This window comes from Petromyzon marinus, chromosome 66 (genome assembly GCF_048934315.1).
Source record: "Petromyzon marinus isolate PM22_M1 ecotype Great Lakes invasive population chromosome 66, UKy_Petmar_22M1.pri1.0, whole genome shotgun sequence".
NCBI lineage: Eukaryota > Metazoa > Chordata > Hyperoartia > Petromyzontiformes > Petromyzontidae > Petromyzon > Petromyzon marinus.
This window is the reverse complement of record NC_133732.1, coordinates 2,821,119-2,847,284: the sequence shown is the minus strand read 5'-3', so window position 1 is coordinate 2,847,284 and position 26,166 is coordinate 2,821,119. Positions and strand designations below refer to the sequence as shown.

General features: G+C 47.5%; 1 protein-coding gene across 2 annotated transcripts in view; it reads right to left on the bottom strand.

Annotated features, from left to right (window-relative positions):
• Window positions 1-25,928, bottom strand: part of LOC116956594 (uncharacterized) — a 30,943-nt gene extending 5,015 nt beyond the window's left edge. Inside the window, exons 1-7 of one of the 2 annotated variants that reach the window (XM_032978303.2) lie at window positions 25,632-25,928; window positions 19,289-19,373; window positions 16,435-16,534; window positions 11,399-11,524; window positions 8,556-8,604; window positions 6,711-6,814; window positions 1,057-1,141 (exon numbers count right to left, since the gene is read on the bottom strand). In XM_032978303.2, the coding sequence (XP_032834194.1) occupies window positions 1,057-1,141; window positions 6,711-6,814; window positions 8,556-8,604; window positions 11,399-11,524; window positions 16,435-16,534; window positions 19,289-19,373; window positions 25,632-25,849 (767 nt within the window). In that variant the 5' untranslated portion in view covers window positions 25,850-25,928. Of the gene's footprint in view, window positions 1-1,056; window positions 1,142-6,710; window positions 6,815-8,555; window positions 8,605-11,398; window positions 11,525-16,434; window positions 16,577-19,288; window positions 19,374-25,631 lie in introns of both variants that reach the window. The other variant, XM_032978302.2, reaches the window with a different exon arrangement.
• Between the last annotated feature and the right edge of the window lie 238 nt (window positions 25,929-26,166).

Sequence of the window (26,166 nt, the reverse complement as noted above, 5' to 3'; positions counted from 1 at the left end):
CACACACGGACAACGATCCTCACCACCACCACCACCTCCCATGTAGCAGCCTCTAACAGAGTGTTCGAGGCAAGTGGCTGTTAGTAGCGAGTAGCAGCAGCAGTGCCTATGAAGGCCACCAGCACCGTGACACACGCGGAGGGGGTGGGTGGCCAGCACCACCACGGCCGGCGGCCTTTGTCACCCCAGTGGCGATGGTTAACATAGCGAGCAAGTGGGTGGGTGGGTGGGCAGGTGAGTGGGTGAGCCAGTGGGTGGGTGGGTAAACGAGTGGGTGGGTGCATGAATGAGCCTGCGAGTCGGTGGGTGAGCGAGTGGGTGGGTGGATGATCGATTGGGTGTGTGGATGAACGATTGGGTGGGTGGGTGAGCGAGCGGGTGGGTGAGTGAATGAGCGAGTGGGTGGGTGAACGAGCGGGTGGGTGAGTGAATGATTGGGTGGGTGAGTGAACGAGCGAGTGAGTGAGTGAACGAGCGGGTGGGTGAGTGAACGAGCGGGTGGGTGGATGAATGAGCGGGTGGGCGGATGAACGAGCGGGTGGGCGGATGAATGAGCGGGTGGGTGGATGAACGAGCGGGTGGGTGGATGAACGAGCGGGTGGGTGGTTGAACGAGCGGGTGTGTGGATGAACGAGCGGGTGGGTGGATGAACGAGCGGGTGGGTGGATGAACGAGCGGGTGGGAGGATGAACGAGCGGATGGGTGGATGAACGAGCGGGTGGGTGGATGAACGAGCGGGTGGGTGGATGAACGAGCGGGTGGGTGGATGAACGAGCGGGTGGGTGGATTAATGATTGGGTGGGTGAGTGAATGAGGGAGTGGGTGAGTGAACGAGCGAGTGAGTGAGATGAACGAGCGGGTGGATGGACGATTAGGTGGGTGGATGAACGAGCGGGTGGGTGGATGAATGATTGGGTGGGTGGGTGAGCGAGTGGGTGGGTGAACGAGCGGGTGGGTGAGTGAACGAGCAGGTGGGTGGATGAGCGAGTGGGTGGGTGGGTGAGCAAGCGGGTGGGTGAGTGAGCAGGTGAGCGAGCGGGTTGCCGACCGACTCACCGCGTGCAGTTGTTGCATTTGAACCCGGAGCTGTAGGAGCCGGCAGGACATGGGGAGCACTCACTCAGGAAGTCCATGTCACTACCTGAGACGCACAAACACGGGAACACTCAACTCCAGCTGCTGCCATCGCTTTACCGTCCAGAAAGAGACGGAGGGGAGGACAAAAATAAGTGCGATACCTATGGGACCTTTTTGCCAGTATCAAAGTATGAAAAATTAAAAAAATAAAAGCTTTTACCATTTCTGGCAATCAAACGAGTGGCTGGTGTTAACTGCGACAAAGGGGGAAACCTGTTCTTATTTATCATAATTTGATACTGGTAGAAAGGGTATCCCATGTTAAAGCTGCTGCTCACCCAGAGTTATAAATTATCTGATATGTGGCATTGTCCTGGTACTGTCCAACTTTTGTCGTCGTTCTCTGCTCTGACACAGCTGGTGAGACTGGAGCCATAAGGAACAAGGCTGCTGTTTCTGGTGTGGGCCAATCCGTTTCAAAGACGATGCAGAGATTATTACCAGACCATGTCTGTTTGCATGTTCACCACAAGTGCCGTGTGTGGTTAATGCAGGCTTGATGATGCCGTGCAATAGGTGTGTGTGTGTCTATTTGGTGTTTATGGGGAGCCGTAGTGTAGCGGTTAGCGCTACGCTGCGCTATGAACCCAGCGACCCGAGTTCGATTCCCGCTCACGGCCAACACCCAGTGACTGTTTATCTAAACCGGTCCTGGGCCTCCCGTAGATCGACTCAGCCTCAAATGAGTGCCTGGTGCGGTGTGTAAACATCGTCACTGGGGGAGACAAAGACGGCCGGGCGAGGTGCTGGCCACCCACCCCCTCGTGTGCCGTGCCGGCATTCATAGGTGCTCGCTAACAGCACTATACAAGGGGAATCTTCGTTCTTTGTTATTTGGTGCTTGAACATCCTTTGTTATTGCCATCTTTTTGATAATAATTATTGTCTTCAAAAAGCGACTTTACAAAACACTCGTGGGGAGACTACAGGTGCAGCATCGCCCAAGACGGTTGCCGCTGCGCTGCTTCTGTGGCCGTCTGGAACGCTCTCTTCCTCCATCCGATATTCAGGAAGCCACCGGGGAAATCAATGCTGCCACTTTTAAATCATCATCCAAGAGCTGACGCAGAGAAACTGCTGTACGCTACACTACGCTAAACACTGCCGTACACTACACTACGCTTAACACTGCTGTACACTACATTACGCTAAACACTGCTGTACACTACACTACGCTTAACACTGCTGTACGCTACACTACGCTAAACACTGCTGTACACTACACTACGCTAAACACTGCTGTACACTACACTACGCTAAACACTGCTGTACACTACACTACGCTAAACACTGCTGTACACTACACTAGTACACTACACTACGCTAAACACTGCTGTACACTACACTACGCTAAACACTGCTGTACGCTATACTACACTAAACACTGCTGTACACTACACTACGCTAAACACTGCTGTACACTACACTACGCTAAACACTGCTGTACACTACACTACACTAAACACTGCTGAACACTACACTACACTAAACACTGCTGTACACTACACTACACTAAACACTGCTGAACACTACACTACACTAAACACTGCTGTACACTACACTACACTAAACACTGCTGTACACTACACTACGCTAAACACTGCTGTACACTACACTACGCTAAAGACTGCCATACACTACACTACGCTAAAGACTGCCATACACTACACTACGCTAAACACTGCTGTACACTACACTACGCTAAACACTGCTATACACTACACTACGCTAAACACTGCTGTACACTACACTACGCTAAACACTGCTGTACACTACACTACGCTAAACACTGCCATACACAACACTAAACACTGCTATACACTACACTACGCTAAACACTGCTATACACTACACTACGCTAAACACTGCTATACACTACACTACGCTAAACACTGCTGTACACTACACACGCTAAACACTACTCTACACTACGCTAAACACTGCTATACACTACACTACGCTTAATACTGCTGTACACTACACTGCTATACTGATACACACTACACTGCTGTACACTGCACTGCTATACTACACAATACACTACTGTACTATACACAACACCACTTTACCCTACACTACTATACTAAATTGAAAACTCATTTCTTTAGAACTGCTTTTTGTATTTAGTTTGTTGTCCTTCTCCTGCACCTCCAATTAGCGCGGTTGGGCTACGTACCGTGCGAAAGAAGTTCTACATACACACACAGCGACTCAAAGTGTGTACTATGCCAACCTGCTGTGCTTTAGCCACCCGGCGCTCCGCTCGTTGTTGTGAGCGTCGCCCCTCACCCCTCCGTTGTTGTTGGAGGGAGACTGCCTCCAACTGCCCAGTAGCGTCCTTCACGAGCATCCTCCACAGAGGCCGATCTTGACACCGCTGGTACCGGTCATTGGCAAGTCCACTCAGCTCCACGTCCTCCTGCACCACATCACTCCATCTCCTCTCTAGCCCGTGCCACGCCCATTTAGCCCCCTCTATCCGGCTGAACAAAAGCTGTTTAGGCATGCGGTGACTGGGCATGCGGGCTACATGACCCAGCCAACGTAGCATTGCCTGCCGGAGGAGCTCACCGATGGGACTTTGTCCAAGTATTTCAAGGATTTGCGAGCTCCTCACACAATCCAGCCAGGTTAAACCCAGAATTGATTGTAGGCAGGCCAGCCTAAATTTTTCTAACCGGCGAAGATGTTCCATTAGGGGGGGTCCACGTTTCACAAGCGTAGAGAAGGAAGGGAATTACTGTGGCCGAGAAGACTTGAAGCTTTGCGCATAGCGACAGACCAGGTAGCTTCCACACAGCGTCACACAACCGATGAAAAGATATTGCCCCTCGACTGATTCGCAGACCTCTGCTGTCAAACCGGAGCCAGTCATGAGCACACTGCCCAGGTATGGGAAACTCTCCACTCTCTCCACAACTGCCCTATAACCAATTGGGAGTTGTGGGGTTGGAGTGTCTGATGGTACAAAATACCCAGGCAGGTGCTTAATTTTGGTGGGGCTGATGGTAAGGTCCCACCTCTTAGTGGCAAACTCCAGGTTCAGCAGCAACGCATCCAACTCCTCCTCTGAGTGAGCAGCATTTACCAGATCATTGGCATACATAACATGGTTGAGCAATAGGGAGCAATCCCTTGACCACACCCGGGAAACGATCAGCCTCCCATTGTATTTGTACCAGGTGGTAATTCCTCTGGCATAGCGATTGAAGGCTTCACGAACTACGTGGTTGAAACAGATTCCCTGTCGCACCCCAAGGTGTACAGGGAATGGCTCTGACTCCCGGTCATGTAGTTTTACCTGGGCCCGCTCACCATCATGAAGGTCCTTAATGATTGTGACCAGAGGGTCAGGGAATCCGAGAGCACGAAGAACAACCCAGAGTCCAAGCTTACTGATAGTATCATAGGCCTTGACCAGGTCAATAAAGCAGAGATATAGGTCTTGTTGGAATTCTCTATACCTCTGCTGTAGCAAAAGCACAGAAAATATGGCATCTGTGCAGGACCGCCCTTTCCTGAAACCACATTGGGGCTCCGCAAGACTCTCCTCAGTGTGCCTGGCAAGGCGATGTTGAATAATCCTTGCCAGGACCTTTCCTGGCACACTAAGGAGTGAGATGCCACTGTAGTTGTTACAGTCTGTGCGGTCCCCCTTCTTAAAGAGGGGGACCACCAGGACATCCTTCCAATCCTGCAGAACTTGTGCAGTGGTCCAAACTGTTGTTATGATGTCATGTAGGGTAGTCTGTGCACAAACGCCACCCTCCCTCAGCATTTCGCTTGGGAGATCATCTCTGCCCGGTGCCTTTCCTGGTCTCACACTCTGGATCGCCCTCAGTGCTTCCTCAACAGATGGCACCTCAGCCAGCCACTTACAGGGGGTGACTTCTCCCAATATTTGAGGCACCGCAGCCTCAGCAGGGCCATGCCCAGTTTGTCCCACGATGTTTTCCAGGATGAGGGATTTGCCCTCCCCCAGGACCTCACAGAAATACTAAGCAAATCTGCAAACCTATTCCTGGAGGTCGGAGATTGGATCACCGTTCATTCCCCTAATGATGGTAATAGGTGTGGCGCTGCAAGTTACTTTCATGATGGAATTAAAGAGCGATTTGTGATCGCGGGCCATTGAGGCAGACCCCATCTCCTCAGCAACCCGCGACCACCACCCATCCTTGCAGTGCCTCACGGCTCTCCGAAACTCTGAGCGAAAGCTGCAGTAAGCCTCCTCATTCTCCGACGTGGGATGCTGTAGATGATGAGAGTGGGCCTGTCGCTTTTTCTCAGCCAGCGTGAACACCTCCTCTGTCAGCCAGGGTCTCTGGAGAGGTCTGGACTGAGTACCCAATGCAGCCATTGCAGCTGCCTGAGCCACAGTCCCAAACCTCGCCCATTTCCCCTCGACATCGGGAGGCGTGGGGGATGATGCCAACCCCAGCCGCAAGCGATGATAAAATTCTCGCTTGCAACATTCACGAGCTAGCTGAGACCAGGCCAATAAGGGTTGAATGGGGTCCTGGGTATACACCCACCACCGGAGTGGAAGAATGCCAGGCGCATCTTACAGATGACTAGTCGATGGTCACTGGGCAGATCAGCTCCACGGTAGGTCCTGGTGTCATGGACATGGGCCCGCATCCGCTGGTCCGTCACTATGTAGTCCAGCAGATGTTCTTGCTTGGACCCGGCATGCATCCGTGATGTTATGTGGATGCGCCAATGCCGGAACAGCGTGTTGGTAATTACAAGCCCATGGGCTGCACAAAAGTCTAGCAGCCTCCTGCCGTTGTTATTGAGCTGATCTGGCCCATACCTTCCAATCACTCCAGACCAGGTGCCAGCATCGTGACCAACTCGGGCATTAAAGTCACCCAATAAGATGACTCTATCCCGAGGGGCCACTTTAGCTAGCGCCTTTGAAAGGTCATAGAAGACATTTGACTCATCAGCCATGCCTGCATCCCTCCACGGATGTTCGTCTTCGGTGGGGGCATAAGTAACCATGACAACCACTCCTCACCTCTGGTTGATGGGAAGGCAAGCCCAGAGTAGCCTGGGGCTTACAGCTTCCAACACCTCACTGCCATGCTCCCATGCCCACTTAATAATTTTGTTCAGAAGAAGAGTTACTCCCTGTTGTTTGGCAGTCTCCTGACCCGAGTAGAGGACTGTCAACCCCTCATGGTGACAGGAGCCAGAGCCGGTCCACCGGACCTCCTAAATACCTCAGAGATCCAGGCGGTACCGGTCCAGCTCCCGACAGAGGAGTGGCAGCCTCTGCTCCGCAGTGAGCGTTCGAACATTCCACGTGGCCATCCGTCGTGGCTTTTTGCTGTTTCTGGAGGAACTCTGAGGCCAAGGATTCAGTCTCCTGGCTCCACCAAATGGGGTTTGGCCAGGAGATGTCATAGACGCCTGTTCTCCCGGGGCTTCCGGCACAAGCTGATTAGGATATATTTTTTGTGGTTTAGTGCGCACACACACACACAGACACTCAAACAAAGCCATGCACACACACAGACACACACACAGATACAGACACAGATACAGACACATACACACAGACTCACATTTCTTGGTGACCTCATGACCTGGCCGGCAGTTGGGGCAGCACCAGAACCTGGAGCCTTTTTCGATGAATAAAACCTTGTAGGTGCCCTCCCCACAGCCGCACCTGTCAGCCAGATTGCACCATCGTGCTCGAATATATCATCATCATCATCATCGTCGTCGTCATCGTCGTCATCGTCGTCATCATCGTCATCACCACTGTGGGATGTTCAGAGCGTGTAGCCTGTAATAGACTGTCGGGGCAAGTGGCTGTTAGTAGCGAGCAGCAGCAGCACTTCTGAAGGCCGCCAGTACAGCACACAGAGAGGGGGTGGGTGGCCAGCACCACCACACATTCCCCACGGCCTTTGTCTCTGCAGTGGCGATGTTTACTATGCGGTCCCTACAAAGTCACCAAACAAGATGATTATCCAGCACCTGGGAAGGAGGTCAAAGAAGGCGTCCGACTCAGCCGTAACCTGCATCTAAACGTATTGGCAGTACACCAGTGGTGTGTGTGTGTGGCATATACAGTTGACTCTCGATTATTCGCATTTGCAGTTTATCCGATTTGTGGATTAACTGCAAGCACCTGAGATTTTGACATAAATTAACAAAGCGTGGATTTCACTTTAAGCCCAAATTGTGTGATTCTTGGAAATGTCCGTTACAAGTCACACACGCTCCGGTTAATCCGAAATCCACGCGATCGCCCCTACAGTACAGTAGTTGCCATATCTTTACAATGGTGGGGCAGAGTTTGATTGACGTCTGATTGGCAGTTGCTCTGCCGTCATCCACTCGGTGGGCCGAGTCTCGCGCTGCCCGGGAGGAAGCCAGGAAATTATCATCGCTGAGCACGCGCATCATTGATAGATCGACCGGTCGTTAATCATTCGTTCTAAATCGAGTCAATCGAAATCGCCAGCTGCGCTTCGTTTGGAGCGATTTATTTCGTGAGCTATGATTCACGAAACTGTGCGATGGCAGAGGAATGGAAGTTTGTCACTTTAACTTAAAAAAATCAGAAACTGGATATTGTATACGTACATTGGACGACATAACTTATGCCGACATTAGTGGTTTTTGGCATAGAGAATTCTGCAGATAATGGTTGCATTTTTAGATTGCCCGTGATGTTTTAATTTTCCACTAGGCCGTCTTCCCTGTCATAGGTGTGCCCAGGCGTACATATAAGAGTTTTTTTTATAGTGTTAAAGGCTATATGGGAGGGGGATCTTTGTCTTATAGTAGTGTCGCCGGAAGCATGTGACGGGTGCTTTCAGGAGGTGTGTGTAGACTCTGCGTGTGTCCGTGTGTCCAGGTGTGACTCGGGGAGCGGTGGCACAGCGGTTAGCACGCTGCGCCGCACCACAAACCCGCAAGAGACCAGAGTTCGAATCCCGCTCACGACCACCAACACCAACAGTGATAGCGATTGTTTGAACAACCGGTCCCTGGGCCTCCTCCCCGAGGTCGACTCCGCTTGAAATGAGTAGCTGGTTCTATGCATAAATATCGCCACTTGGAGGAGGCAAAGGCGGTTGGGCGTGCATGGTGCTGGCCACCCACCCCCTCGTGTTGCCACAGTGCCGGCCTTCATAGGCGCTGCTGCTACTTGCTCACAGCACTTGCCCAACAGTCTGTTACAGGCTACACGGGGGGCGGGGGAGCTTTGTCTTTGTGTGCATGTATGTGTGAGTGCGTGTATGCTTGTGTGTATGTATGCGAGTGTTCGTGGATGCGTGTGTGTGAGCGTGCGTGTGCGTGCGTACGCGTGCGTGTATGCGAGCGTGCGCGCGTGCGTGCATGCGAGCGTGTATGTGTGCGTGTATGTTAATCGCACCCAACACTAATCGACGTACCGCGTGTCTTCCATCGGCGAGCACGGTCCAGTCACGAGCTGCTTGTAAGCTGGAAGGAGGATTCGGCACAAAAATCGCAGCGTTAGCTCGCGTAGATACAAATGCGTCATTAAACCCGCCGCCACCACCCAACAGGGCCAATGAGTAAAGGGGGTTTGTCACGTAAACAAAAATGGCCCAATTCGTTACGAGTGTAGTGACGCAGTTCGGAGACAGTGGGAGACACCTTTAATTCTCAGGGGCCGTCCATAAATGACGTCACGCGATTTTGGACGATTTTTGACCCCCCCCCCCTTTGTCACACATCGGCACAAATATCTGACCCCCCCCCCCGCCCAGGTGCATGACGTCATGCACCTACACACAATGGGGACTATACCAATCCTACGTGGGTGTACACTATATATATACACTACAAACACAACCGTCTATCGTCGGCAGGCTGTCGAGCTAGCGGCGCCCAGCGATGGTGAAGACGGCAACGGCGATGGTGGCGAGACAACGGCACGGCGAGGGGATCCGCTTCCAGCAACAGCCCCGAGCTCTCGCTCAGGGCTCCCCTCGAATGCTCCCGGCGTGGCCTCGCTCCGCCCTGGCCACGCCCCCCTTCTAGAACCTCCTAGCAGGTTCCCGGGGCTTCCTGATGGACCCCTCCATGAACTCTGCTCTAGTTGTCTTCCCCCCCGTGTATACCGTCGTCCTGCTGACGTGTTTACTGCCGTACACTGCAGTTACTACTTTCAGTCAGCAGCTAGCGCTGTTTCTCTACGCTAGTGCAGCACGAACCGCTAGTGTTGGAGAGTAAACCCACTAGAACATTGACAATTCGAGTGCAGTGACGTTTCGCCAGTAATGACGACATCGCATCTATCCCTCTGTTTAAGACCAAAACAGGAGGGAGGATTTCTCCACAAACTCTGTGGCTTGTCGCCTGATGATGCCGATTGTCTTTGTAATCACCAGCGAAACGTAACAGTACTCGAATTGTAAATGTTGTAGGGGTTTAATCTCCACTTTTATATTCATGCGATCTAACCCAAAAACCTCCGTAACCTCCATATTTAGTACAGTAAAACCTTGGATTGCGAGCATAATTCGTTCAGCACTCGCAATCCAAAGCACTCGTAGGTCAGTTGTGATCACGTGACGCTCGGCAGTACAAAGCGTGTCTACACGTGCACTGCTGCTCGTATTTCAAGACCCTCGCTCGTTTATCAAATTAATATTTATTACAAATTTTTGCTTGTCTTGCAAAACACCCGCAGACCAAGTTACTCGCAATCCAAGGTTTTACTTTTTATATAGATACGAAATGGTGTGCGCCCATTTTAGTCCGTATATCATTCAGGGCCCGCGAGCTGTTTTGGACGCCTTAAACGATTTACTTATAGTGGTCGCGGCTTAGCACCAACCAGGCACCGCTTTCAGACGCCTTGCAGTGCACAGTAAGCTACGTCCACCGGTGGGAGAGGGCATGGAATTGTTTTCCATCGTTCAGTTTGGGTGCCTGCAAATCACTGCACTGTGTGGCGTCGTTTTTATTTTGCCCGCCTGCTCTATACATACACGTGTGTGTTGAAATTTGTTCGTGGTGAACCATAGCCACCCACGCTAACCGGAGGGGGTGGAGGCAGAACAACAAACTGTGGGTCTCTGCGCGAGTCTGTGGGTCTCTGTGTGAGTCTGTGGGTCTCTGTGTGAGTCTGTGGGTGTCTGCGCGAGTCTGTGGGTGTCTGCGCGAGTCTGTGGGTCTCTGTGTGAGTCTGTGGGTGTCTGCGTGAGTCTGTGGGGTCTCTGTGTGAGTCTGTGGGTCTCTGCGTGAGTCTGTGGGTCTCTGTGTGAGTCTGTGGGTCTCTGTGCGAGTCTGTGGATCTCTAGGTGAGTCTGTGGGTCTCTGCGCGAGTCTCTGGGTCTCTGTGCGAGTCTATGTATGTTGAACTTCTGTCGCACCATACGTAACCAACCGTGCTAATCGGAGCTGCGGTGGGAAAGGGCAACAAACTAAACACAACAACAAGTGGTGCTAAAGAAATTAGTTTGCCAATCTAGAGGCTGATTTTCAAAGTGCATAGCTCCAAGTGGCTTCCTAACATTCGAATGGAAGAGCGTTCCAGACGGCCGCAGAAGCGCATCTGCAAGCGCCGCGCGACGATGCGGCGACTGCCATCTTTTGTTCGACAGCAGAGCCAAAAGCCGCCACAGCTGCCGGCGAGGATGGTGAGCGGAGTTCGGGTGACCGATGGTTTATAGCCCCTTGACGAGATCAGCAGCGAGGTGTGGACGTGGTTCATTTGCGGCAACCACCTTGTGCGTGCAATGAGCGCGACCTCATAAAACGCATCCCCCCTCGGCAACTGCAAGCCAATGAAGCTCATCATTAGACCTCCTTTGCCGGTACCAAAATATAATAATAGGGTTTTTCCACTTTTTTCTGGCAACAAAACTGAAACCTCACCCCGAGCCCTCATCACTTTGATAGTGGCATTGTCTTTGAGCTGTGTAACGCCTTTTGGCGTCATCTGGTCGAGCACCAATTGGGTCGAGGCTCAAAAGAAATCCGTCCCTTGGAATGGACCAATCAGTTTCAAGGACAATGCCACATATATTATCATAGTATGTTTTTTGTTTGCATTTTGACTGCAGGTATTGTGGTTAACGCAGTAAACATGAATCCTCGTAAAAAAGGTTTCAGTTTTGTTGCCAGAAAAAAAGGAGAAAAACCTCTATTATTATCCAATGAAGCTCGGCAAGCACCAGACGGACCTACGGTCAGATCTTGCAGCAGTGCCCCCCAACGCGACGTTACGAGGCAGAAACGCCCACGGAGCAACCGATGGCGTTACCTTTGTTGCAATGCTTGCAGGGCATGCACCTGTGGACGCTGCTGTGCACAGGGCTGTAGGAGTTCTCTGGGCAGGGCTCGCAAACAGTGGGAGATGTGGCGTTGCACGGGCTCACCCTGAGCTGCCCTGAAATGAAACAAAAAAACAAGCGCCGTACAGGAACCTAAGGGCCCCTTCTTCAACTACCTCTCCTCTGGTGGACATTGATTCTTAAGGGCATTCATGAGGGCATTTAAGCACTCCCCCTTCTCCGAGAGGTGTATCGGAGCTTAGGGGGGTTGTGGAGCTACCTAAACAGTTTATTGAAACGTGCGGTTTACATTGCACCGCAATCCGTGATGTGTGGGTTTTGTGCTGGTGTCACAAGCCCCTCTGGTGTCCCCTCGTTGTTGTGTCGTCTACCTGAAATCAGTTTGTTCATAATTACAAAAAACTTTGGGAGAACAAAAATTCTCCCCGCAGGAAGGCCGACGGGCTAATTGGGTGGGGGGCAGCATGGGGTGATTGGGGGTGGTCGAATGCGCAAACTCGCGATCATCATTCATTTTTGGTTAACGGTGGTACGGCGATCGTGTAACGACGCAATACCCCCCACTCCGATCCACAAATACAAAGGAGACATCATAGGCTCACGCAGAGACCCAGAGACTCGCACAGAGACCCATAGACTCGCACAGAGACCCATAGACTCGCACAGAGACCCATAGACTCGCACAGAGACCCATAGACGCACACAGAGACCTAATGATTCGCACAGAGACCCAAAGACTCACACAGAGACCCATAGACTCGCACAGAGACCTATAGACGCACACAGAGACCTATAGACTCGCACAGAGACCCATAGACTCACACAGAGACCCATAGACTCACACAGAGACCCATAGACTCGCACAGAGACCCATAGACCCGCACAGAGACCTATAGACTCGCACAGAGACCCAGAGACTCACACAGAGACCTATAGGCTCGCACAGAGACCCATAGACTCGCACAGAGACCCATAGACTCGCACAGAGACCCATAGACGCACACAGAGACCTAATGACTCGCACAGAGACCCAGAGACTCACACAGAGACCCATGGACTCACACAGAGACCCATGGACTCACACAGAGACCCACAGAGTCACACGGAGACCCATAGTTTGTTGTCCTTCCCCCCGCACCTCCAATTAGCACGGTTGGCTACGTATGATGCGAAAGAAGTTCAACATACATACGTACTACACTGCACACTACACTACAACACATACCACCTGACAGAGACCAATTAGCAATGTGACTTTTATCCACTTCGAAATTCAACACAAAACTCAAGTTTCCTGTTACTCTTTGCAGGCTTTGAGAGTGTTGTTTGTCCAAGTTTCTCCTTTGGTATTCCCTAGAGGCGGCGTTTCTCAAACTATTCGTTGGTCTGTGGCCCACTCTCCAGGTGCGGATGAAGGATCTTGCATTCCCTAGGCACTTCTGTTTCGTTTGGCCTTCAGTGAAAACTTTCCAACGGTTGGAACTGCCGCCCCATGTGTACAACTACTTCGACCGCTGTCACTGCGTATGTCTCACGCGGTACTTCGTCCAGCCGCTGGACAAGATGGCGTGCCTGCCTGACATGCCCACTATTGAGTCTGTGCCCTCGTTCAATGGTTGTGTGCCGTAGATAAGCAGATTTGATTAGAAACACTGTGCCTATCCTTGCTATCTATATATGTAAAAGGCTAAGTTGTGATTGTTGTGCGTCTGTTCAAAATGTTTAGCGTACTTCCCGACAGGCAACAAACTTGAAATTTGCCATGTGGGTACTTTTCAGACTGTACACAATGCAACAATAAAAAAAAAATACTTCTGTATATTTTTTTTTTGGGGGGGGGGGGGCGCAATAATGGATATATTTTGCACGCAAATGAGCGGTGACGTCACATCTCTGTCATGTCACCCGCATGCGGCAGCGTGACGCAGTGTGCCTGCTGACATCACGCACCCCCCCCCCCAAACCCTCCGCGAGTAAAGTGCCATACAAATGTGTTGCAGGTCGAAGGCGTTCTTCGCGCAGCATTGCTTTATTATTTGAGTCGTTTACTGCCGTACGCACCCTGAGAGTTTTGTGTGTGTCTGCAGCAAGCGCGTGTATGTGTGTACCTGTGGAAGCGCACGCGCATGTGTGTGTGTGTGGGGGGGGAACGGTAGAGTCGTGGTTAGCGCTACGCTGCGCTATGAACCCGGCGATCCGAGTTCGATTGCCGCTCACGGCCACCACCGGTGACGATCATTTGAACTGGTCCTGCGCCTCCCCTAGGTCGACTCAGCCTCAAACGAGTACCTGGTGCGGTGTGTAAACATCGCCACTGGGGAGACAAAGGCGGCCGGGCGTGCTGCTGCCCACCCACCCCCTCGTGTGCCGTTCCGGCCTTGATAGGCGCTCGCTAACAGCACTTGCCCCTACAGTCTCACAGGCTACACGGGGGATCTTTGTCTTTATCCTGTGTGTGTGGGGAAGGGTCAGTGACTGTGTAGCGGTAAGCGCGCTGCGCTACGAACCCGCCGACACGAGTTCGATTCCCGCTCACGGCCACCACCGGTGACGATCATTTGAACCGGTCCTGGGCCTCCCCTAGGTAGACTCAGCCTCAAACGAGTGTGTGGTGTGTGAACATCGCCACTGGGGAGTCAAAGGCGGCCGGGCGTGGTGAATCCAAGTCCCGGGGCGAAGCCGGGGTAGTACAGCATGTCTATAAATATATCAATTCAAGCAAGATATCTTGAGTTATATTTTCTTAGCTTACAAACAAAAAAACACGGTCAACATTTTTTTGTTCCTAGGCCCTTTAAGTTTTCGTAGGCCCTAGGCACAGTGCCTACAGTGCCTATTGGATAATATGGCCCTGACACTCTCAGACGATGCAAACATTTCAACTGACCAACCAGACAACCAGTCAGCCCGTGCCTCCAGCCCTGGTGACAAAACACATTCACCCATCTCTCTATCTCTAAATACCAGCAACTAACACAACATGATTCGTATTGCCGGGAGATAGATGTTAACTCCCTCGCCTGGTATGCAGGAGGTTCTAGATTTGAAGCTTTCGTGACTGCAAGGATCCATGCTCTTTGGTTTTATTCGGTAAAGTCACGTAGGTAAAAAATAAGATAACAAAAAATCACGACGTTTCGGCCACAACACAAGTGGCCTTCATCAGGTGAAGGGACCGGACTGTCTAGAGGACAGTGCTGGAGTGAGGAGAATGAGTGCAATACTCCGTCACAAAAAGCAAATATTTATTTCCCCTTAATGTGTTTGGAAATGGACCCAGTATATCCAATACCACCAGCTCGTTCACCCATGATACTGCGATCGACTACAGGGGAGTCTGTATGGGTTGGGAAGGAGGGTTCCTTTTAGCACAATCTTGACAACGATTTACGCACTCTCTGACATCCCCAGAAGGTCGTGATCACGACCTTCGTGATCTGAGCGTGGCTTCTTCCACTCCAGCGCTGTCCTCCAGACAGTCTCGTCCCTTCACCTGATGATGGCCACTTGTGTTGTGGCCGAAACGTCGTGATTTTTTGTTATTTTATTTTTTACCTACGTGACTCTACCGAATAAAACCAAAGAGCATGCAGGAGGTTGTTGGTTCGATCCCAAAACCTGACACCTGTTGTATATTTGGAGTCTGCGTCTCTCCCTCTCTTCCCGTGGTCGCGTGGATTTTTTTCTCCGGGTCCTCTGGTTTTTCTCTCCACATTAAGAATCAACATCGCGCATTTAGAGTATTTGGCCGCTAAACATGTCCACGTGATAAGCCACTTCCTTGAGCTGTCATCTGTGACGGCCAGGCCGCTTCTGAAAAAGAGCTACACCGCTCAGTGGGGTCTTATCTGGTAAAATAAAAACAGTTCAGTTTATATGCTTGGTTCTTTCGGTAAAGTCACCGCCACGTAGAAGGGAAACAATAAAATAAGAAAAATATAAAACAATAAAATTCTCACGACGTTTCGACTGCAACACAAGCAAGCATCATCAGGTGTGAAAACCACAACAAGAAAATTTGAAAAAAGTGGTTTTCACACCTCATGATGATTGCTTGTGTTGCAGTCAAAACGTCGTGAGAATTTTATTGTTTAATATTTTTATTATTTTATTGTTTCCCTTCTACGTGGCGGTGACTTTACCGAAAGAACCAAGAATATGAATCCCTGCAGTCATGAAAGCTTTAAATCAAAATTTAAAAAGTTCAGTTTATAGTTTAGATCCGGTTTGGGAACAGAGGTCTCACTCCAAATCATTCGAGTGGTATTATATTTTCGTCGGCTGTGGAATGCTGTATGGAAGCTATCTGGCCTGTCGCTCCAAATGAAGCATCGGGTCTTCTCGGCAATGGTCATGCCCTCCCTTATGTATGCTTACGAAACGTGGACCCACTACTATTGGAACATCTTCGCCGGTTAGAAACATTTCGGGCTGGCCCTGCCTACGATCCATCCTGGCTCTTTGGTTCTATTAGGTGACTTTACCGAATAGAACCAAAGAGTATGGATCCTTGCAGTCACGAAAGCTTCACATCTAGGATCCATCCTGGGTTTAACCAGGCTGGATTGTGCGAGGAGCTCACAAATCCTTGAAAGATCTGGACAGTCCCATCGGTGAGCTCCTCAGGCGGGCAAAGGCTGCGTTTACACAACACAAAAGACAAAGATCCTCCCGTGTAGCCTGCAACAGAATGTAGGGGCAAGTGCTATTAGTGATTAGCACCTACGAGGGCCGACACGGCACACGAGGGGGGTGGGTGGCCAACACCACGCCCGGCCGCCTTAGCCTTCCTTTGTGGCGATGTTTACACACCGCACCAGGCACTCATTTGAGGCTGAGTCGACCTAGGGGGAGCACCAGGACCGGTTTCCGACAATCGCTACCACCGGTGTTTTGGTATCAACCAACGAGTGGGAATTGAACTCGGGTCTCTGACGGGTTCGTAGCGCAGCGTAGAACTAACCGCAGCACACAGACACAGACACACCACACTTGGCGCACCCACCTGGGAGACACTTTTCACAGCAGGTTTCGTTGGACAGGTACTGGGTAGTCCAGTGGCAGCGAGACGCCGCCGTGACAGAGCCAATCAACACCGACCATACCTGACACAGCCACCAAAGATTCCCCATGTAGCCTGTAACAGACTGTCGGGGGCAAGTGTTGTTAGCGATTAGCAGCACCTATGAAGGCCGGCACTGTGGCACACGAGGCAATGGGTGACCAGCACCACGCCCCGGTCACATTTGTCTCCCCGGTGGCGACGTTGACTACACATCACCGCGCCAGGTGTTCATTTGAGGCCGAGTCGACCTAGGGGATGAGGCCCAGGACCGGTTCAAATGATCGTCACTGGTGTCCGAGTGGGAATCGAGCTCTTGTCGCCGGGTTCGTAGCGCAGCATACTAACCGCTACACCATCACCACCACCACCAACCAATCACCACATGCTCCCATGTACATAGAGATACCATCATCATTATCACGATCCATGGGCAGATAACCCCTAGTAAGTTGCATCCACTACTACAGTCCGTCATTCGTTGTTTCCACTTTCCTCTCTGTCATATAGTGCCGATATGCTGAAGTAGTGGCCACTGTCTTAGTAGTGTATATTGCAGTGTATAGTGTAGTGTATAATGTAGTGTATTGTAGTGTATAGTGTAGTGCATAGTGTAGTGTATAGTGCAGTGCATAGTGTAGTGTGTAGTGTAGTGTATAGTGTAGTGTATAGTGTAGTGTATAGTGTAGTGTGTAGTGTAGTGTATAGTGTAATGTGTAGTGTATAGTGTAGTGTATAGTGTAGTGTAGTGTATAGTGTAGTGTATAGTGTAGTGTATAGTGTAGTGCATAGTGTAGTGTATAGTGTAGTGTATAGTGTAGTGTATAGTGGTGTATAATGTAGTGTATAGTGTAGTGTATAGTGTAGTGTATAGTGTAGTGTATAGTGTAGTGTATAGTGTAGTGTATAGTGTATAGTGTGGTGTATAGTGTAGTGTATAATGTAGTGTATAGTGTAGTGTATAGTGTAGTGTATAGTGTAGTGTATAGTGTAGTGTATAGTGTAGTGTGTAGTGGTGTATAGTGGTGTATAGTGTAGTGTATAGTGTAGTGTATAGTGTATAGTGTAGTGTATAGTGTAGTGTATAGTGTAGTGTATAGTGTAATGTATAGTGTGTAGTGTAGTGTGTAGTGTAGTGTATAGTGTAGTGTATAGTGTAGTGTATAGTGTAGTGTGTAGTGTAGTGTATAGTGTAGTGTATAGTGTAGTGTATAGTGGTGTATAATGTAGTGTATAGTGTAGTGTATTGTAGTGTATAGTAGTGTATAGTGTAGTGTATAGTGTAGTGTATAGTGCAGTGTATCGTAGTGTATAGTGTAGTGTATAGTGTAGTGTATAGTGTAGTGTACCATAGTGTATAGTGTAGTATATAGTGTAGTGTATAGTGTAGTGTATAGTGGTGTATAATGTAGTGTATAGTGTAGTGTATAGTGTAGTGTATCGTAGTGTATAGTGTAGTGTATAGTGTAGTGTATAGTGTAGTGTATAGTGTAGTGTATCGTAGTGTATAGTATAGTGTATAGTGTAGTGTATAGTGTAGTGTATAGTGTAGTGTATCATAGTGTATAGTGTAGTGTATAGTGTAGTGTATAGTGTAGTGTATAGTGTAGTGTATAGTGCAGTGTATAGTGTAGTGTATAGTGTAGTGTATAGTATAGTGTATAGTGTAGTGTATAGTGTAGTGTATAGTAGTGTATAGTGTAGTGTATAATGTAGTGTATCGTAGTGTATAGTGTAGTGTATAGTGTAGTGTATAGTGTAGTGTATAGTGTAGTGTATAGTGTAGTGTATGGTGGTGTATAATGTAGTGTATAGTGTAGTGTATAGTGTAGTGTATAGTGTAGTGTATAGTGTAGTGTTTAGTAGTATATAGTGTAGTGTATAGTGTAGTGTATAGTGTAGTGTGTAGTGTATAGTAGTGTAGTGCTTAGTAGTATATAGTGTAGTGTATAGTGTAGTGTATAGTGTATTGTGTAGTGTATCGAGTAGTGTATCGTGTAGTGTATAATAGTGTAGTGTATAGCCTAGTGCCTTGCGTAGTGTATAGCATAGTGTATAACAGGATAGTGTATACTGGTGTAGCGTATAACGTAGTGTATAATAGTGTAGTGTATAATAGCGTAGTGCATATAACATAGTGTATAGTAGTGTATAGTGGTATATAGTGTAGCGCGTCGTGTATCGTGTACTGTAGTGCAGAATGGTGTAGTGTACCGTGCAGTGTATAGTATATACTAGTGTACTGTATAGTGTAGTAGTATACAGTGCAGTGTATAATAGTATATAGTGTAGTGTACAGAGTAATGTATAGTGTCATCTATCTAGAACACCACTAGAATTCACATCACTCACCACACAGCGCTCAATCCCATCTAGAACAGCACTAGAATTCACATCATTCACCACACAACTCTCTATCCCATCTAGAACACCACTATAATTCACATCACTCACCACAGCTCTCTATCCCATCTAGAACACCACTATAATTCACATCACTCACCACACAGCTCACTACCCCATCTAGAACATCACTAGAATTAACATCACTCACTACACAGCTCACTATCCCATCTAGAATACCACTAAAATTCATATCACTCACCACAGCTCACTCGGCCTTTACGAACACCACTAGAATTCACATCACTCACCACACAACTCTCTATCCCATCTAGAACATCACTAGAATTCACATCACTCACCACACAACTCTCCATCCCATCTAGAACACCCACTAGAATTCACATCACTCACCACAGCTCACCAGGCCTTCAAGAACATCATCAGCACTCACCAGGAGAGACAGCTGATGTATGGAGGATACCAGCGGTATCAAGGCGCCCTGCACCCTCTTGGCATCGCCTCCGCCCAATCTTTTGCTAAACCAGGAAGAAGAAAAAAAATCACACACGCGGGTGAACTTCAAAGTACTGTAGCGTTTTCCAGTATGCATTCTCTCGCTGTTTAACCCGCAAGTAGTCGTAGGCTTTGGCGAGCAATATAATCCATAATGGAGGGTTTACATTACTTAAGTACGTGACTGAAACCTTGGGTTGTGGGGTTTACTCTCCAACATGGAACCGGTTTAGTGAAAATACTTGTGCAAACTATTAATTCTACTTTTCTTATTTCTGGGTGGTATTGAGCTTCATGCTGGCCCAAATGTAAAGAACTCGTATAATTCTGCAGATTTTTCTGGCAGAAAAGGTGTTGGTGTTCTGCATGTCAACATCAGAGGGATTGTGACTAAATTAAGTCAACTAAAACTAGAAGTGGCAAATCTTGACCCAGACATTTCTTGCCTAACAGAAACATTTCTCACTCCTGCCGTCAATGACTTGCAGATTACGATTGACAACTACAACCTTTTTCGGCTTGACCGAGGATCTAAAGGAGGTGGAATTGGCATATATGTTCGTAATACTATTGCATGTTCACCAGCTCACTCCTTGTTTAAAAAATGTTGCTTTGAAGGTTTGGCTCTCAGAATAACTCTCCCAAATAATCAACAGATATTGGTAGTGTGCTGCTGTAGACCGCCTTGTGGGAAGGATGTTGAAGCTGCATCGGCACTGAGAGAGCTTTTTGGGGGCCTCCCTAAAGGTGAAATAGTTTTAGTGGGTGATCTAAATTGGAATTGGCTAAACCCGCCGGCCGTGGCCACAAATTTTACAGATGAATTTAACCTGTTTCAATTAATAAATGTCTCCACAAGACCCAACCTAAAAAATCCGGGACAGTCAACTCTACTTGACGTCCTATTGACAAATGCCCCTCACAATTTCGCACTGACTGGTGTTCTGGGTAATAACCTTAGTGATCACTCCTTCATTTTTGGGGTGAGATCATCAGCCAGACCCAAAGCCCCCCCTAAAATTGTTGAGAAGCACTCTTTGAGGCACTTCAGCACTCAGGCATTTACAAATGATGTGCTTCACTCGGATATTGATAAGGTCTGTGATATCCCCAACCTGACTACGGCTTGGGAGACTTTCAGGTACACGTTTCTCCAAATTCTTAACAAACATGCTCCGTTGGTTAGATTTAAAATAAAAGGCAACCGCCCACCATGGTATGATCCTTTGATTACAAAGCTAATGAAAACTAGGGACAAGGCTTGGGCATGTGCTCAGAAAAGTAATTTGGTAAATGACTGGCTAGAATACAGGATTTTAAGGAATAGATGCGTGAAAAAAATACGGCATGCAAAAAATGCCTACTTTTCCTCCACTCTCTTGGAATCACATGGAAATGCCAGGATTTTTTGGTAAACAATCAAATCTATCGAAAAGGCATCCAAAACAGACAATCTGCCCATTGAGCTTAACCGAAATGGGGAATATTTTTCAGATCCCCAAAAAATAGTTGACAATTTTAACCTTCATTTTTCTGAAGCTGGTAATCTTTTTGATAATGTATTGGGAGTCACCCCTGCTCCTGCAAATTCCTACACCCCTGTCCAATCATTAAACGAATTTAGTTTCCAACCAATCCACGAAAGTAATGTTCTGAAACAACTGTCCTACCTCAAAAGGTCCTCCTCTACCGGAGCAGATAGTTTTCCCGTCTTTGCTCTACTAACTGTTGGTCACCTAATATACAAACCTATAGCCCATATTTTCAACCTGTCCATCAAAGAAGCATCAGTTCCTCTAGAATGGAAACATTCCTATGTCTGTCCACTTCACAAAGGGGGCCCTAAAGATGATCCCAATAACTACCAACCTATCTCAATTTTGTCCCCATTGATGAAAATTTTTGAAAATTTATTGAACTACCAAATTAGCAGTTTCCTGTCCACCAACAATATACTACATCTAAAACAATCTGTGTTCCGAAAAAAATACAGCACCACATCTGCTGCATTAGACTCTTTGAATCAAATTTACAATAGCCTTGATAATAAGCAGTACTGTGCCTGTCTTTTTCTTGACCTGTCCAAAGCTTTTGATACAGTAGACCACAACACCCTGCTTAGTAAACTAAGTTGCCTCGGTTTTTCCGAGAATACAGTACAATGGTTAAAAAAATTACCTCTTTTCTCGCACCCAAACAGTATTCACAGATGGTTGGAGGTCAAACAGTGTTAAGATAACAAAAGGGGTTCCACAGGGTTCCATCCTCGGCCCCCTCTTGTTCTCTCTTTATGTCAATGACTTGGGCACTGACCCTGGATCATTCCAGGGTAAATCTTTTTGCAGATGACACGATACTGATTTAAAGCTTTCGTGACTGCAAGGATTCGTCTTCTTTGGTTCTTTCGGTAAAGTCACGTAGAATGAGAATAAAATAATAAATTAATAAAATAAAATAACACAATAAAATTCTCACGACGTTTCGGCCACAACACAAGCGGCCTTCATCAGGTGAAGGGACGAGACTGTCTGGAGGACAGCACTGGAGCGAACACAGCCAAGCTCAGACCGCGACCTTTAAGCTGTGTGAGAAGAAACAGAGCGCCTTGACAAAGGAATTAGCATAAAAATTAGCATTTAATTGGCAGAGTTAGCATGATGAATGGTGTAGAGGGGGTGAACATGTGCAGACCGGCGAGGGGGGGAGGGGGAGTTTACATATTGATGGTGTGAAAGGGGAATTTAAGCTGCTGCGAAAATTTGGGATACCATTACTTGAAAAAATATACTGTACCATTGAAAATTAGTTTAATGTTTGGTTCGGATAATTTAGCATTGAAATAGCTGCGTGATTAGCTTGTGACTGGTCACAGAAATGGCTATGTTAAAGCCACAGCCTACACATCCACAGAGGCACCTAGTACAAATCAAAACATGAGAATTTAGCATTGAAATAGCTGAGAGATTAGCCTGAACCTTAACCTGTAAATAATCCAAGGTCATCTCTGAACTGTGCTCCTAACACAGATATTCTGCGTTGACTTTTCCACCTGAAGATGGAAGCTTGTGTTGTCTCCGAAACGTTGTGATTTATTTTCTTTCATTTTGTTTTATTTTATCTACGTGACTTTACCGAATGAAACCAAAGAGTCTGACTGTCAACTTCAGAGAGAATCCCACACCAACACGCAACGGAATGGTCAACTTCAGAGAGACTCCCACACCAACACGCAACGGAATGGTCAACTTCAGAGAGAATCCCACACCAACACGCAACGGAATGGTCAACTTCAGAGAGAATCCCACACCAACACACAACGGAATGGTCAACTTCAGAGAGACTCCCACACCAACACACAACGGAATGGTCAACTTCAGAGAGAATCCCACACCAACACACAACGGAATGGTCAACTTCAGAGAGACTCCCACACCAACACACAACGGAATGGTCAACTTCAGAGAGAATCCCACACCAACACACAACGGAATGGTCAACTTCAGAGAGACTCCCACACCAACACACAACGGAATGGTCAACTTCAGAGAGACTCCCACACCAACACACAACGGAATGGTCAACTTCAGAGAGACTCCCACACCAACACACAACGGAATGGTCAACTTCAGAGAGACTCCCACACCAACACACAACGGAATGGTCAACTTCAGAGAGACTCCCACACCAACACACAACGGAATGGTCAACTTCAGAGAGACTCCCACACCAACACACAACGGAATGGTCAACTTCAGAGAGAATCCCACACCAACACACAACGGAATGGTCAACTTCAGAGAGACTCCCACAGAAACACACAACGGAATGGTCAACTTCAGAGATAATCCCACACCAACACACAACGGAATGGTCAACTTCAGAGAGACTCCCACACCAACACGCAACGGAATGGTCAACTTCAGAGAGAATCCCACACCAACACACAACGGAATGGTCAACTTCAGAGAGAATCCCACACCAACACACAACGGAATGGTCAACTTCAGAGATAATGCTGGTAGGAAACGTAGTGGACTGGAAGCCCAAACGGGATTAATTCACAGGAGGCAGGGGATTAATTGTGTATGTCTGTGGATGTCTGTCCACGTGTATCCGGACACCCGGATATATATAACAAATGCGCTCCTAGTGGGCATTACTGGTAGGAAACGTAGTGGACTGGAAGCCCAACCGGGATTATTCACAGGAGGCAGGGGATTAATACAAATATCCGTACATAATTACTTCAAAATTTCCTACCAGCCCCCTCCGCAGGAATGTGTTCCAACACACAACGGTGATGATGGACAACTTCAGAGATTTTGATTTAAAGCTTTCGTGCCTGCAGTAATTCATATTCTTAGTTCTTTCGGTAAAGTCACGTTGAAGGGAAACAACAAAATAATAAAATATATATTATATATATATATCCCTTCAACGTGACTTTACCGAAAGAACTAAGAATATGAACTTCAGAGATACCAATATGTAACACGATATTGATTTGAGGCTTTCGTGACTGCAGCAATGCATACTCTTTGGTTCTTTCTGTAAAGTCACGTGGTAGGTAGAAAAAATAATAATTGATCACGACGTTTCGATCGCAACACAAGCGACCGTCATCAGGTGAGACATTCAGAAGGTAAACTGCTGAAAGAGGTCCGATTTTTTAAAATATTTTTTTTACCTACGTGATGTTACCAAAACAAGCAATGAGTACGATGTAACACAATTTTGTTCCTGGGAAGTAAGTGTTATTTCTTAATTGCTTATGCCTTAAAAGGTATAGAAAGTGGCTATTATTCCGCGCAAATTTTGCCTTTTTGGCAGTGATATTTAGCAATTTACCTACTTACAATGAGAAAACTGGCGTATCTGTGTCTTTTCGTTCACCCAAAGTTAGAAAAATAACCCAACATATTAATCAAATTTAGCATGTATTCATACTTTTTAGGCAGTAAAACCTTGGATTGTGAGTAACTTGGACTGCGAGTAAAGTCACGTAGGTAAAGAAAAAATATATATAAATAAATTAAATCAATACGTTTTAATTGCAACATAAGCAATCATCATCAGGTGCGAAAATCACAGCTAAATGTTCGTTTACTAAAGTAGTAAAAAATTGTTTTTTTTGCTAAAGTAGTAAAAAATTGTTTTTTTTACTAAAGTAGTAAAAAATAGTTTTTTTACTAAAGTAGTAAAAAATAGTTTTTTACTAAAGTAGTACAAAAATTTGTTTACTAAAGTAGGAAAAACATATTCTTGGTTCTTTCGGTAAAGTCACGTACAATATTATTGTTTCCCTTCTACGTGACTTTACCGAAAGAACCAAGAATATGAACAATAATATTGTTTCCCTTCTACGTGACTTTACCGAAAGAACCAAGAATATGAATCCCTGCAGTCACGAAAGCTTTAAATAAAAATAGTAAAAACACGTTTGTTTTCTAAATAGTAAAAAAAAATGTTTGTTTACTAAAGTAGTAAAATTTTTTTTTACTAAAGTAGCAAAAATTTCTAGCTGTGATTTTCACACCTCGTGATGATGATTGCTTGTGTTGCAATCGAAACGTCGTGATTTCATTTTTTCTTTCATTTAATTTTGTCTTTACCCACGTGACTTTACCGAAAGAACTAAAGCGTATGGATCCTAGATTTAAAGCTTTCGTGACTGCTAGGATCCATACTCTTTGGTTCTATTGGGTAAAGTCACGTAGGTGAAAATAAAATAACAAATTTTTTTTTTACAAAAAATTACGACGTTTCGGCCACAACACAAGCGGCCTTCATCAGTGATCACGAAGGTCGTGATCTGAGCGTGGCTTCTTCCACTCCAGCGCTGTCCTCCAGACAGTCTCGTCCCTTCACCTGATGAAGGCCGCTTGTGTTGTGGCCGAAACGTCGTGATTTTTTGTTAAATTTTTGTAAAAAAAATTTTTGTTATTTTATTTTCACCTACGTGACTTTACCCAATAGAACCAAAGAGTAGAGTATGGATCCTTGCAGTCACGAAAACTTCAAATCTAGAATGGGAATTTTTTTTAAAAAAAAAAATATTAATTTGATAAACGCTTTGTACTGCCGAGCGTCACGTGAGCACAACTTATTGTAGGAGCGCTGTGGATTATAAACACGTTTGCCGGAACGAATTATTGCACGCTATCCCAAGGTTTTACTGGGTAAGCAATTGCGAAGTAACACTTACTAACTAACCAGTAACACGAATAGTGTTACATAGTGTTACATCATCATTCCCAACCAACCCCCCACCGCGGCCTCACCTGTTGATGCGTCTCCGATCACCCAACGTGTGAACACCGCCACCACCACCTGCATCACCTGCATCACCTACCACGCTGCAAAGTCGCTTCATGGTTGATGATGATGATGGTGGTGGTGGTGACGATCGGCGTTTGAGTGTTAGAGCGATGGTGTTGTCATCGATGTCTCTCTCTCTGCAGCCGCTACTGCCGCTGATGAGGATGATACCGCTGTTCATAATGAGTCACCCAGCGCGTGCGCGGTGTGGGTGGTGACGTCACCCGGTAGGACGAGTCACCCAGCGCATGCGCGGTGTGCGTGGTGACGTCACCCGGTAGGATGAGTCACCCAGCGTGTGCGCGGTGTGCGTGGTGACGTCACCCGGTAGGATGAGTCACCCAGCGCGTGCGCTGGCATGTGTGGTGACGTCATCCGGTAGGACGACACGCCTGGCTCCTCCCCCTTCTCTACCTATATAACCCCTGACCACACGCATCTCTCTCCCACTTCAGCTCAAATGTTCTCGCTGTGGTTGTCCCCCCTTATTATGATGAC